Here is a 14,199-nt window from a genome sequence, read left to right as displayed (position 1 = left end):
CCAAACCATGTAATATTACTGTCACACAAAACCTACTAATTGAATCTAATCCAGTAAATGGTAAAACTGTTCAAAGTGTGCGTGATATAAAGTATTGTCGCATATTATCATAGGCTTCTGCTTCCGATATTTGTCGAAGCTGTCAGCAAAGTTCTGCTATCAGAAGAGCTACCAGCCAAAAACTGTAGATGAGCCTAGCCCTGACAGGAAGAAATGTGTCGTTTCGGAAATTAATGTAAGGGATGTGTTAAACATAATAGCACCGAACGATGATTCAAACATGCTTTCGTTATTGACTCCAATAATCAATAATAGTAAAGTGCAACCCAAAGAACGTAGTTGGGACAGGGCAGTAATCCAGTTTGCAATTCAACTTTGGTGCAGGAGTTCAAAGGTTACTAGGATATCATTGACAACAAGTACTTGATTCTGCCGTCCACGAGATTGTCAATGATGTATAAAAATGTCATCAATCAAAGGCCTGGATTCAACCCAGATGTGTTTAGGTGGATGTACGACAATATAATAATGGATGAAATGAGCATATAAGAAGATTTGCAGCTTGAAAATAAGGGCGGCAAAATCAATATGTCGGTGAAATTGACCTGGGCGAAGAATTCAATGACATTGACATCATTAAGCATCAACGGCGAGATGCCAGACTTGCGACGAAGCGGAGAGAGCACCAACCACTGTCAACGAAACGAGTCACCTTTTGATTATATAGGGTGATATCCCCCGGTGATGTGAGCGAGAGTGTTACCCTTTGACCCGAACCCTTTCCACCAATGAGCGTTCGATGGGCGGAGCTTGTCAGGGAGTAGTTGTGTTTTTCACGCCGCGACGCTCGATAGCGCCAGAAATTATCATTTTTTTGCGAATTTACAGACAAATTATTACAAACGTATGACAAAATTGGATAAATAAGAGTCTGATAGTCAAGTGGATTGCTTTTTTGGTGAGTGTAGTGGGCGAGTTTATTCACAAACCAGCCGTATTCGTTTGGTGTACAGCGATTCCAAGTGCGGACGTTTCATACCCTGTCTTTATTTCTATACTAGTATATAACCCTAAACAAGCCTATCTCCCTTAACCATAAATCCTGTTGCAAGCGCCCGTGCCGAGGGTTGCCGGGCGGTGAAAATGCCAGGATGTCCGCCTCCGAGGATATTAAGATTTTCGGTCATTTTATGTTTGGACCAAAATTTCCCTCAGCGTCGGTAACTTTGGTTATAACCGGCTGCGGTGCACCCTCACCCAAAATCAAAGATAGTATCCCCCGGGACCATAGTATATGCCCATGAGTTGTTCGGCTCACAAAGTAGTAGTATTTTGTTCCATTTGTGCAACTATTCATTGCTATCAAAACGAACATTGAGTGAAGAATAAACTGAACAACTTTTTGAAGATTGCTGACCCTTCGCCAATCATAAAAGCTGAGCAGTCCCCAACTAACATAATTTGTCTCAACTAACGTTTTGCGTTTTTTACATTCCACAAAACGTTAGTATCATTACCCCGGGGTCTGACTTAAAGAATGATCTGGTACGCATGTCTGTAAAAGAAATGCGTTCAAAGGGTGTTTTTTAAAGAAAAGCACGTTAACGCGCGTTACGTTTCAGTCAAAATAGACAAAAAGGGTGTTTTTTCCATTACTGTCAATGTGATAAGGTTGGTTATTTTTTAAATGAGATTATCGTTTTTTTTTATTGCTTTAAGGAATTCAATGATGGCAAAATCGAGGAAAACGTCCGGCCCCTGGTTAACGACCCTCGATCACGGGCGATCAAGGCATATGCCCAATCCGTGCTTACACTGAAGGGTTAGAAAGCTCAAATATCGCGAGATTAGGCGCGAGTTCAAGGTGCGTGATCTTTTAGCTTTCTAACAGTGAAAAGGGTACAATATTTTGACCATTTAAAACGTGTTTAGGGTCATTTTGAAAAAAAAACATTTTACAGACATGGGTTCCAGGTATTTCCACAAGTCGGACCCCCGGGATTATTATTTTTGGGAACACAACTTTCCTATACTTGCGCCATCTAGCGACGAAGTGCTAAAACAGTATTGACTACAAAACAAAACAATTACGTTGTGAACTGAAGCACTTTGCTGCTAGAGGGCGCAACTTATTGGCAAGGGATATGGTCTAGTTTATGCGCTACGAAATCGTATATAATCCACGTATTACATGCTTGGAAACAACTACATTGATTTTTATATAAGCTTACTAATGGACGTCTATCACCAAATTATTTACATCAACTGTCTGTAAATGAAAAAAAAAATGTTTGGGCCACTAGTAATAAATTACAGGCGAAACAAAAAAAGTTCAATTTAATAGTTCCATTCACCTATTTACTCCCCAGTAGCATTTGTTTCTTTTTAACGGTAATTTGTTTGAAGGGGGGTGGTCGTCACTTAGCGCGTGTTCGAATTCCATGTAAATAAGCAATGCATTTCACAGGCGTTGTGTACGTCGCTATCCTCGGGGGCGGAGCTACGTCACAGGACGTTCCACGTTGCTACGACGCGCACCACTGTACATGCATTTCTACGGGCTCTGTGCGCGCTACTGTGGAACGCTGGTCGAGCCCCGGTGGAACTGGTGAAAATTCGAGAAAACAACACGAACTCAACTTTGAAGTAATCCCGAACAACCAAATTTGTATATGTTACACACGTAGGACTAATCTTGTTACACTGTTCAGAGGAGTCCCAACAACCATCCCGAAGTACCGTTTTCTGTGAGTTTTTGGCCTTTGTTTTCACCGCCGCAGGTTGCCAGGCGGTGAAAATGCCCGGATGTCCGCGCCCGAGGATAAGTCCCATATCGAACGAGACGCAGATGCGTAAGTTCATCAATTTAGCTCGCCCTCTATCGACAGTTTGCGTATTCACGTGAATGGCTAAACATAATAATAATAATTACAATTTCTATTCTTCACGTCTTAAATTAATTGTATTTTCCCACATTAAAGCGCGCTGGTCGAATTTATGTAAATAAAATGTAAATAAACATTGTATTTTACATGCGTTCAATTGCATACGTCGCTATGAGTCTCATATCGAACACGACGCGGCACGACGACTACCGCCCTTTAAATATAGCATGTGTGTCGTAACCCTGGTCGTAACGGTGTTGTGCGCTTATTTCTAGTATCATGACCAATATTCGAAGATCGAGAATGTTGCAATGCGTGCAGTCCTTCAGTATATAAGCTGTCGAACTGTGACATCATATGTTTACACACAGTCCCTCTATGATAGAGGACTGTGGTTTACATCATATGCCAATCAGCAGCGAAAAGCGCCCGCCGTTATTTTATTTGGTACGGACAGTCAGTGCTTGCCAATCAGTCACTATATACGCACACTAAACTGTCTACCAAAGGCGTTTTAATTACAATGACGTCATTCTGGTAAAATAGCGCTTAACACTTTAGTAACACATTTTCGCGAGTTCTTAATAAAAAAATCAAACCATTCCCACATATCCTGCAAAGCACACAATCTAAGCCATTGACCCCTGTAAGGTCACCCAAAGTCACCTTGTCTGGCGTGTGTGTTGGTGACCAATCAGAACGACAGAATGTGTCACGTTGATATCACGCGACCGCCGCCTGACCTTTTGACAATACAGATAAGACCGTAGAAATATGATCATGCCGTGCCCGTCCGTATTCGCGCGGTACCCCTAATCGCCGCGGCACAGTGCAAGTACGTCATAGCAACCTACATCACGTATTACCCTGCTTGTCCTGAGCGATTTTAGACCATTGGCCTCTGTAATTAATATTATTAAACATTATTGTCAAATAATTTTCTGAATATCCAAACAATAAATGGAAACATTGTAAAAATAACTGAGTACCCACTAAGAAATCCTCAACAAATCAGTGTGTTATCTTGTCAGGGTAGTTGAAAAACAATGCCACTAAAATTCAAATGCTGTATTGTTCGAGTATAATATGTAATATTTTAATTTACCATTCAAAACTCCTGGCGATGACAGAATGATAGAATGACAGAAAAAATAAATTTGTCAAGATTAAATCCTGGGAAAAAAAATCTTGCAGGGATCAATAATAGAAAACAAAATCCGCACGCCTAAATCTCAGAGTAAAAATATATTCCACATACTCTAAAAAGTGCAGCAAATAAACCACGAGGAAAATAGCACAAAACGAAGCGAAGGAAAAACAATTTGTGTACAGTTTTTCTGCCATCACTCCTACTAGAGTTTTGAATGGCCCATCTCTAAACAGGTAATTACTTGCACTTGTCATGTAATCAATGGAATGAACTAGTGCCTTGAAACTAGTTCTAAATTATATTGTAATGTATGGTGAACTTCAGTTTCACAATGTCACCTTGCTTGTCCTGTGCGATGGCAGCCAATCAAAAAGATAGGATTTGTCACGTTGGTGTCACGCGATTGGCGCATGACGAAGAGTTGAAGCCATAAGTCAGGTTTGGCAGATTAATACACAAACGTCCGGTGCATTTAATCACCACCACACATTAGCGTAAGTACATTGCAAATCTTATTACTCTGCAGGAACCTTGCACGGAACAAAGGATTAAGTTTCTATGCTCTTGGTAATTGATAGTACCTCAGACAACTAATAGTACCCTGACAGACCGTGGAGTGAAGTACAGTACAGTCGAACGAGTTCACCGACAGGACAATGCTTCTGCCACGAGCTTTCTTAACGCCATGTGTGATTATAGTCAGTGTGCTATGTATTGGCGTGCATACACAGGTAAGATTTCGTAACACATGAACCAACGTGATTATCGTCCGTGATGACAAATGCTTCTTGTTGATGTTCGTCTGATACCGAAGATGAATAAATTTCAAGCACATAAAACCCATTAATTAATATGCTGAATATTATTCAATATATTTCTCGATTCGACATATTGTTTATTATAAAATAATGGTGACTATTACACCGTAGCGCTCAGCTTAATAATATCCATCGATTTTTCGTGATAGTTATCTCATATAAGGATCTGGCTTGTTGGTACTTTTGATACAGATCACGCATACGTGTATATTAGATTTCAATAGTCTTCGTGGTTGCTATTAGTTACTGATTCAAGATACAGTTAAGGTCAAGCGACGAGCGCAAAATTAACAAAATACACATCGAGCACACAATCGTAGTCGCAGTCACGGTGAATATCAAACTCATTATTATTGAAAAAAACGTAACAAAGGCATTTTTGACTCTAATAGTGATGAGGAATTCAGACTATCCTAATGTAATAGTCTGATTTCTAGATAAAGGTTTTTACAAAGTTCACGATCTCCGGAGTGTCCTGAGTCAGAATACGATTGATGCCACGCTGTCACCATGAATAATTTATCCTAATTAGCATAAACTTGTCCCTCTATACTTATACTTTTGAATTATATACGTTAAATTACGGTTCTGAATGAAACAACAAACAGAGAATGCTTTATTCAAAAACATTATCAAACCATTTCGCCACGTTAATACCATATTTTGTATTCCCTATACTTTTCAGACAAACACACCGATGACCACCGACAGTGACGACCATATGAGTATGGACCACGGAATGAAGGTAGTGTATTAACCGAAGTCCAATTCAGCACGTTACGATTCATACCAGGAAAATACTGACTGCTTATTTATATTTATTAGTGTCAGGTGACGTCATCTACTAGTATCAAACCCGTTACGGATGACAATGAAGTATAGTTTTTTTATATGATGTCAAAACTACTGTTTTTATAAACTTCACGTGTTGTTTTTCGATAGATGTACTTCCACACTGACAGTATGGTTACGATTTTATTTTATGAATGGCACGTAATGACCACTGGGGGTATGTATGTGATATTTCACAACCAATCTGTAATGATTCGATGATCTGAGCCATCAAAATAGTTTTCACTTTCGTTTTCAATTCCATAATATGATTCGCTTACCACAAATACGAATGCTCGGTAACATTCCATAACTAATTGCCACCAAAATGTTAAGATGTTGCTATCAATATTAGTATTTGTACGATATATAATCAGCTATGTGTTATGAGATATATTCATACAAATACATCAGTTGCTTGCAATGTGCTATTACAAGTATAACTTGGTTTGACACAACACCGGCAATATTTTAGTTGACAGTCTAAAGCAAAATATACTGTTTCAATATTTGTAAGAACGTTGAATCAATTTTACACAGATATCATATGTCCTGTTCTATGATTCATGTAGGATGGGTTGGTTCGTGTATTGTACTGGCGTTAGCGTCTGTGTTGTACGAAGGGTTGAAACAGTTTAGAGAATGGCTGGCCAAGAAACATATGCAAAGACTCTCACCAAAATCCAACAATTCGGTTGGGACGTCGATGACTGTCGCGGAGATAACCCATATTGAAAATCAACAGTAAGTAATTTGAATGTTGTGTGCTGAAACAAAGTCATATTAACAAAGTCAAGTTAAATTTTAGACAATCTGATTAAAATCTGATGTAGTGTACGGGCTTTAATTATTTTGGCTATAAATTTATTTAATTTTATTTTTTTATTACTTTTGTTATTAGTGCTTTTTTATTTTATTTTTTTACCTTGATTTTGTGATTTTTTTAAATTCCGCCCTACATACATCTAATCCGACGCCTATGTAAGTCCCGTTCAAATTTCGTGTAAGTAACAGCCAATCACAGCCCCCCTTTTATACAGGCTGTCGGTTGCTCACTTTTCAGTTTTCTACGGGCAATCTTTCTGTACATTATATTTTGCCCACTTGAATAAACCATTAATAGAAAATTGCTAGTATATTTTTATTTACAAAAGAAATCCCACAGCATTTTACAATTTTTGTCATTACATTGAATATTGTTTTCACTTCCAACAAATGTGTACACTTTCTGATACATCTTCGCCAGCCAAAGTTCGTTTATTCAGTCATCGCTTCAATTTTACATCAAACATTGAGCATAATTATCTGAAATGGAAGCAACAAAAATAAGTAAATCGTAATGATTAGAACACTGTAAACAGCTATAGTAAACAATGCAAACTGGTTTTAAATTGTATAACGGTCACCGGCCCACGGCATCAACGCAGAAAATTGGAGCAACAAAATATTTCTAGATCAATTGCGATGTGTTCCAAATAAAAATATTTTATTCCAGTCCAAATCAGCCCAATGATTTTACTAAATAGTTATTGTATAATGTACAAAATGTTGATACATTTTGATTAATATTTACAGCTACGGCTTCAATACCGTGGACGATTTTGGCCCGATCGTCAACAAATCATCACCCGGTGGAAACAAAATCGTCACTCCTAGAATAACTACGGAAAATAACGATCTAAAGTCGAACCATTCGAGCCACAATATAAACATAAAAAATGACTTTCGTTGCATTTGACAATGATAAACTTACCGAAAAGCCGTGTTTTTCTCGGTCGCTAACGTCGGTATAATCCGCCATTTTATTTGAGTGTGTTTGCTACCTGACACTGTCCGGTGACGTCATCATGTGCGCTATAGAAGGAGGTCTGTGATTCGTTGACTAAAATCGTCGACAGTGGGTCTCCTTGAAATATCGTTACATAGGCGTCGGGTCAGTTGTATGTAGGGCGGAATTAAAAAAAAATCACAAAATCAAAATCAAAGTAAAATAATAAAATAAGAAGGCATTAATACAAAAGTAATAAAAAATAAAATTAAAACAAGTTTATAGCCAAAATAATTAAAGCCCGTACACTACATCAGATTTTAATCAGATTGAATTTTAGATCGCCTTTTTATATTTATATTGTAGAGATATGCATACTTTAAAAACGTTCCCTATATATATATGTTCACATTACCAGCTTTGTTGGTTTCATGGCGATCCTTACATTCTACACAAAACAACAGAAGGAATAACACGTAATTGCTACACTAACATGTGTCTGCTGTTTGTAGGCGTCAACGACAAAAGTAGTGTAAACACCTATAATAACTTATTTTGCAGGTCTTTCACGAAGAGTCTCATAGACCCATACCACCTTATGCAGACAGGTCTTCACTTTTTACAGGTTACCCTAAGCTACGCCCTCATGTTGGTTGTGATGACATACAGTGTGTGGTTGTTCCTGTCCGTAGTGTTGGGTCTAACACTGGGTTATTATCTGTTTGGCTGGAAAAGAGCCACAACCACTGATGTTAACGAACATTGTCACTAACTAAGTTATATCAAATAATGTGTAATGGTATCCAATGCAAACAATGCCACCACAGCGACACCTTTATTTTACTAGCCATGAACGATGCCATTGCACTCCATGTGTCCACTTCAGATAGTTGAACAAGACGTTTTTGATGAGCCTTACAGTACTATTATCAGTTTTTATTGATTATTGTGGATTCCGATTCGCAATTCACAACGTTCCTCCCGCAGTCAAAAAATTGCAATCTTTCACCTGATTACTCTTTTTGTAAAACGTCTGCAACACTTTATCCTTCAACAAGGTCGCCATCTTGGATATTACATTGACATGTCCAGATTTCGAGCAAAAAATTATGGTATCTCGACGATTAGACACACAGTTTTATATAATGATTACGATATTTTTACTTCTTTGATAAAATGTTTAATAATACTAATATGAATATTTTGTACACAACAAAACGTGTCATGACTTTATTGTTGATTTTACAAATGCTCAGCGGAAAACAGTAACAACAAACAAGCAGGTAATATATTTCCCAAAGCTTAATTTTCTACTCTAGTCAGTGGATATGTGTTTGTACACAGTTAACACAAAATAAGTAAACGTTATGCAATATGTCCCAGAAACAAAGGGAAAAAAGCCATAAGTGACATCAATTATGAAATAAATAATGTGAACCTATAACCGATTATATACTGTTCTAGAAGTAATTTTGATTACAATTAGTCGACTATTTTTGTTGTTGAAAAATAGCTGCAAAATTGACTAATGAATGTCTGAAGAAAAAATAAAATGGCCGCCAGTCGGTAAAATTTTATCAAAACCAAAAATGGCGTCCATATACATTTTTTTCAAATTTAGAAACAAATGAACGTGCATTAATATACCATCATTGGCAATGTCAATACCAAGTGAATCTGTGCGAGGCTTATCTGTGAAGTGGTTGGTGACATGTTAAATTGTTGTTTGTTTTTGTTAGAGGGGACAGTAAGTATGACCTTCATTCGGAAAAAAATATTAATGGATACAGAAAGCAAATTGGCATGCATATTTACACCGCAGTTACTTGAATATTGAACAGAATCGACCCAGGCAAGTACGAGATGCCACATCGGACGGGCTGAACCCAAAACATAAGTCCCCATTTTGAAATGCGAGATCGCGAGAATATTTGTGTGAACAATAGCGTTGTGCTCGGGGGACTGTAACTCGCTTAGCTGATAGCACGTACATGTAGAGATACCAGATTCGACCCAAAGGAATACACATTAGTTTCATTACAGACAGACCAGCTTTATTCATCGAAACGGTTAGCTGAGGTAACGCCTCGCTGCCCACTTTTCTTTTTCTCTCACAAAATGTTACAAACTCTGTCATAAACTCTAAGGCGACCAGCCAATCACTACAGTCGTTAGCCCGATCACGTGGGATGTGTCTAAAGTCTTGCGAATTTGCTACTACTAAATACAATTAGTAGACAATCGATTCATAAAAGTCCTGTAATATATGTTTTAATGTCTACCCTAAACATGCAAGTTATTTGTTTACCAATACTGCAACCTCTTGTGAATCAAATGTGCATACACGATGTCACTATGGTAACAATACGATGATATTGTTTGGCACAGCTTACCGCATGCGTCACTTGTACTCTTAGATTGTTTAAAGCATGGCGGCTCTATGCATTCAGCATATGACGTAACACTGACATTCGTTTAGCTTCGCGAAGCATGGCTGATATTAAATGAAAATGTGAATATATTGCCTCTCAACTAGGATTATATAATTATATATATTATGTTGATTACGAGTGAGTTCTTCAGACCCTCAAACAATTTGTACCTACGTTAACGCACATTAACAATAGTATCAAACCTGATTTCACAGATGGATGAAGTCTCAATTGTTGGTGGTACAGACGAGCTCGGCCATTATTTTCCGAATCAGATAAACAGATCCAACCGTTGTCAACTTGTGTCACCAAGTAATTCAATTAGTAACCAGGCAATATCTCGTTCCGTCAAAATTATTAATACCATTAGTGGAAATCGTCCATGTCTTTTAAATATTGCGACAACATTTTGACGGATTTATTAGAATCCTATTGGTGTTAGTGTGTGGTTTTGACGACTTTTAGTACCACGCCAAAAGGCCGAGTACGTCAATAATCTGCTGCCTCGTTCGCAGCCAATCGTACAGTAATTTCTAAAACCTTCTTCAAATATTTATTTTTCATACCACTGCACATACCGTAAAATGATGAAAAAATCGCATTCGTTTGGCTTATTTTATCTGTATACACGATACGCTGACCGACACGAACAAACTTGTATACTTATGCCTAAAGCGACAATTATGACAACTTCGTAATAAAGATTTACACATTTTTATTGCAAAATAAGGGGATATTGTTCTATCAGAGGTAACAGTGTGATATTTAGGGACAGATTAACCTTTTGCTCGCATTACTCTCAAATGCGTACGTGCAAAATGGACATTCCCTTCATATGGGATCGTATACCCAAGATATTGATTCACTTATATTATGAATATTCATAATCTAACACAAAAAAATCACACAATAAAAAAGGACCCAAAACCAATGACCTACATTGTTATATCATACGAAAGTTCATAAGAAAAACACAAAAAACATAGCCGTTCAGAGCTTTCATGAACGTAATTCACCTTTTTTTCGATGCGCATGCGCGAACCCTTGTCCACAACAACGGTAATACAAAAACAGCAGGATATACAAAATATCACATTTTCTCTCTTTTTTAACAAGTCTTGAAAATCAAGGATATAAGACAGTATGTTTTCAGATTACAAATTTGTAAAAATTAAACAATTATTTTAACAGAAGATTTTACAAAGTGGAAAAAGTCCAAAAACTTAAAAATTAACTCAAACTCAGAGCTGAACGAACTGCCAATATCAGTACGTATTTACAAGGAATTATTCTGTTTTTAATAAGATGGGACATACTCATCTTATCACTATTAAAATCTGTCATATCAACGGCCACTGTTATTGGTAGATGTTTCGGTAGGTGTGACAATTGTACAATGCGGACTTCATAAATTCTGAACTTTCATCATTGGGCGGAAACTTGAGATATGTAGTAACGCGTGGTCTAAAGTGTTGGAGCTTCGTTAACTTAAAAAACTCAAATGACATTTCAATTAAATGCAATTATAATTCCTGAAACCCAATTCCGCTCCTCATATTTCAGGCCATGACAACCGATTTTCATTTTCACGCTATTATCAGGAAAACAACGTTGTTGATCTTGAACTTTCTCTATCGAAGTTCACATATTCGGTTTTAGTAAACTGAGTAATGAATGTTTCATAATCAACGCAAAAGGACTCGCATGGTGACTCTTATCAGTTTGATTCACTCTAACACGTGCTTAACTAGGCGTTGTTTGAGTGTTTGGACTATTCGCCATTGACCATTTGCATGGTATTGTGTTTGTCAGTATACCATTTATCTCTACGAATTGTCCAAATTCTTCGGAAACAAACTGTTCCCTTTACCATTCACCATAATTTCACGTACCTGAGCCAGGCAAAGGTAGTTTATAAATTTTCAATAGTTTTTAAAGTTGTCATTGCCAAAAGCACAAATCTTCTGACAAAATATACTGTAAGTTGCTCATAACTGTAATTCTGCGGCCATTTATGTAGACTATATTCTAAAACTCTTCCTAGTAACACTGTATCTTTCGAGGTACTTCTTGAATTTTACTACTAGACAAAAGTAAGATATATGCACATACAGCGATGTTAATGATCTTATATCTTGTTCACAGAACTCAAAATCATTGCATCAGCATTGCCATTATCATCGCCTATGCGACATTTTTAATTTCGGCGGTAACTTCCTATTAGACTTGACCTCGTTGATGGCGCTTTGATGTCGTTTGCATTGGCTGAGAAGCATAAGGTTTGATTTAGATGACCTCTTTATTTTTTAAATGTAGTTTCTGACATACAATGTATTTTTTCATCACCTCAGGTGTTGTTGACCCAATTGTTTCCACTCTGACGGTCCAAAGTCGAATTACAACGTTTACTTATTAAACCAGTTTGATGCAACTGTTACGTTGAAACGAAGCCGAATTATACTCCAGCCTGACTGCTGTTCGGAAATTGACAATTAAGTCGCAGGGAACTACACCAAAATATAATCCTTGTGGAAAACCAACGCCATAACAGCGCCATCAGCGAGGTCAAGTGTAATAAGAAGTTCCCACCGAGTCGAAAATGTCGCTTCAGCGAAATGTAGTATCCTGGCTGGTTGTGGTTGTTGTTATATCGGGTGTGGCACAGTCACAGGTAAGCTCACTTGAAAATCAGCTTTGCTGCGAACGTTGACATGAAAAGGGACCAATAATAATTCTTGGAAATCAGTGAAAACGCTTCCCGAAATTTGTAGTCTGATGGAATCGGTTTGTCAGATGTAGTTCGATGGAGGCGCCATTTTGTTGATTGATATTCAGCTGCTGATTTTCTATTGTCTTTGGGATAACTCATGATTGCCTCACCCGCGATAAATGAAAACATGGCGTTTTCATATCTATTAGGTTTTCTCATGTTGCTACCGTGCCCTTCAATAATTTAAATGGTGCCTACTTGTCTCGTTTAACTATTCCAGTGATCTCCACGGGCTGTCCATTAAAGGTCGTTTTACATTGGTGATTTACAGGGCAACGCATCGAGCAAAGCATACGGGTTGCAGGCGACAATGACGTGCACACCAGACAAAGCATAGGCTTTACACCACAGGCTTTAAACTCGGACGGGTATTATGCGCCGATTGTTTACAATATATACCAGTAAATTAATTTAACATGTTAACCTATTTAGTGTTTCATCTATTTTGAAATGCACGCTAAAGATCATGCATAGCTGCTTACTCTTTATTGTTTTTGCGTCAGGAAATATATTTTTAAAAATGGGAGAAAAAGGGGACCTACTTCACAGATATTTCGGTTTCAGTAGTTTGCCCTAAGACATGCACATTACTTGTCCTCACGTGAACACTTCTGCGTGTCAACTTTGAACCCACCCACGTTCGCGAAACTGTAGTGATCAACCTTTATTTACCTCAGATGTAAATGGCCGCCGAGATCTCGATGTGAGCGAGAGAACAACGGGATTTGGTTTTGCCTCTCAAATAAGGAAATCCCATTAAAATACTTACACATAATTCACAGCTTCAGGGTCAATCAACAACCCATCGGTTTCTCTTGACTACAATTTTTCATCTTTATTCATCTCCAAACTTGTGCTTAAAAATTGGTACATCTGAGAAGTCACTTTAGCCAATCGCATTTTGATGACTCATTATATCAATAACGTTAAACCAATCATATTAATAGCACAATGGTATCATCTCCAAACTGTCACACTTAACGATAAATGAAATCATTGTGTTACTCCATATTCACATGCATCCCCGTGAGATCACCCTCAAATTTATAAAACAAGATTAAGTATAACAATTATTAAATTGTATATAAATAGTTACACTTAACGGAACGTTCCCACGTTGTTAATTACTACCTCAAAATAATGTACGAGACATAATTTCACGGGTGTCCATCTGAAAGTAGTAGTCATCCACGGCATCATTGACAGTATCTATTATCATTGATAATTAGTACATAACTAGAGTGAGAATTGCTAGTTGTGTCACCTGACGCATGCGCGGGTGACGACTCCCCCGCTTTAAAGAGATATGTCAACAACCAATATAACAGCGTACACCAACCGTCTCATACAATACACTACGTCATATTTCAGGACGAAACGACAACCGTTCATCATCATATGATGTCCACTGAACATGAACATGACCATGACGATGATACGAGCCACGAAATGAAGGTAAGATGCTACCATATAGTTTAATTCAACAAACATACACGATTAAAGAATCAATTTCCGCCATGGAATCATTATAATTATTTCCTAAAT

The 14,199-nt window shown here is 37.6% G+C and overlaps 1 protein-coding gene and 1 long non-coding RNA gene across 2 annotated transcripts; one reads left to right on the top strand and one right to left on the bottom strand.

Moving 5' to 3' along the window:
* Positions 1-4,633: 4,633 nt before the first annotated feature.
* On the top strand, positions 4,634-8,670 carry LOC102805056 (high affinity copper uptake protein 1-like). Its single transcript, XM_078010808.2, has 5 exons — positions 4,634-4,766; positions 5,539-5,598; positions 5,796-5,862; positions 6,257-6,428; positions 8,014-8,670. The coding sequence occupies exons 1-5, from the start codon at positions 4,692-4,694 to the stop codon at positions 8,222-8,224; spliced, it is 585 nt and encodes a 194-aa protein (XP_077866934.2). The 5' UTR covers positions 4,634-4,691; the 3' UTR covers positions 8,225-8,670.
* LOC146732751 (uncharacterized) lies at positions 6,805-7,503 on the bottom strand. Its single transcript, XR_014926865.1, has 2 exons — positions 7,438-7,503; positions 6,805-6,989 (listed from the first exon to the last, which is right to left on the bottom strand). It is a non-coding gene; the product is annotated as an uncharacterized LOC146732751 (long non-coding RNA).
* Positions 8,671-14,199: the final 5,529 nt, after the last annotated feature.

Source organism: Saccoglossus kowalevskii, chromosome 17 (assembly GCF_978046115.1).
Source record: "Saccoglossus kowalevskii chromosome 17, keSacKowa6.1, whole genome shotgun sequence".
NCBI lineage: Eukaryota > Metazoa > Hemichordata > Enteropneusta > Harrimaniidae > Saccoglossus > Saccoglossus kowalevskii.
Note: the sequence above shows the minus strand (reverse complement) of the source record. Positions and strands in the feature narration are given on the sequence as shown.

What these genes read in the sequence shown, in the direction of transcription:
- LOC102805056 (XM_078010808.2), top strand. Translation starts at nt 4,692, where the DNA reads ATGCTTCTGCCACGAGCTTTCTTAACGCCATGTGTGATTATAGTCAGT. An exon ending in GTATTGGCGTGCATACACAG is followed by an intron (nt 4,767 to 5,538) that starts GTAAGATTTCGT and finishes TATACTTTTCAG; the next exon opens with ACAAACACACCGATGACCAC. An exon ending in GCACGTAATGACCACTGGGG is followed by an intron (nt 5,863 to 6,256) that starts GTATGTATGTGA and finishes TGATTCATGTAG; the next exon opens with GATGGGTTGGTTCGTGTATT.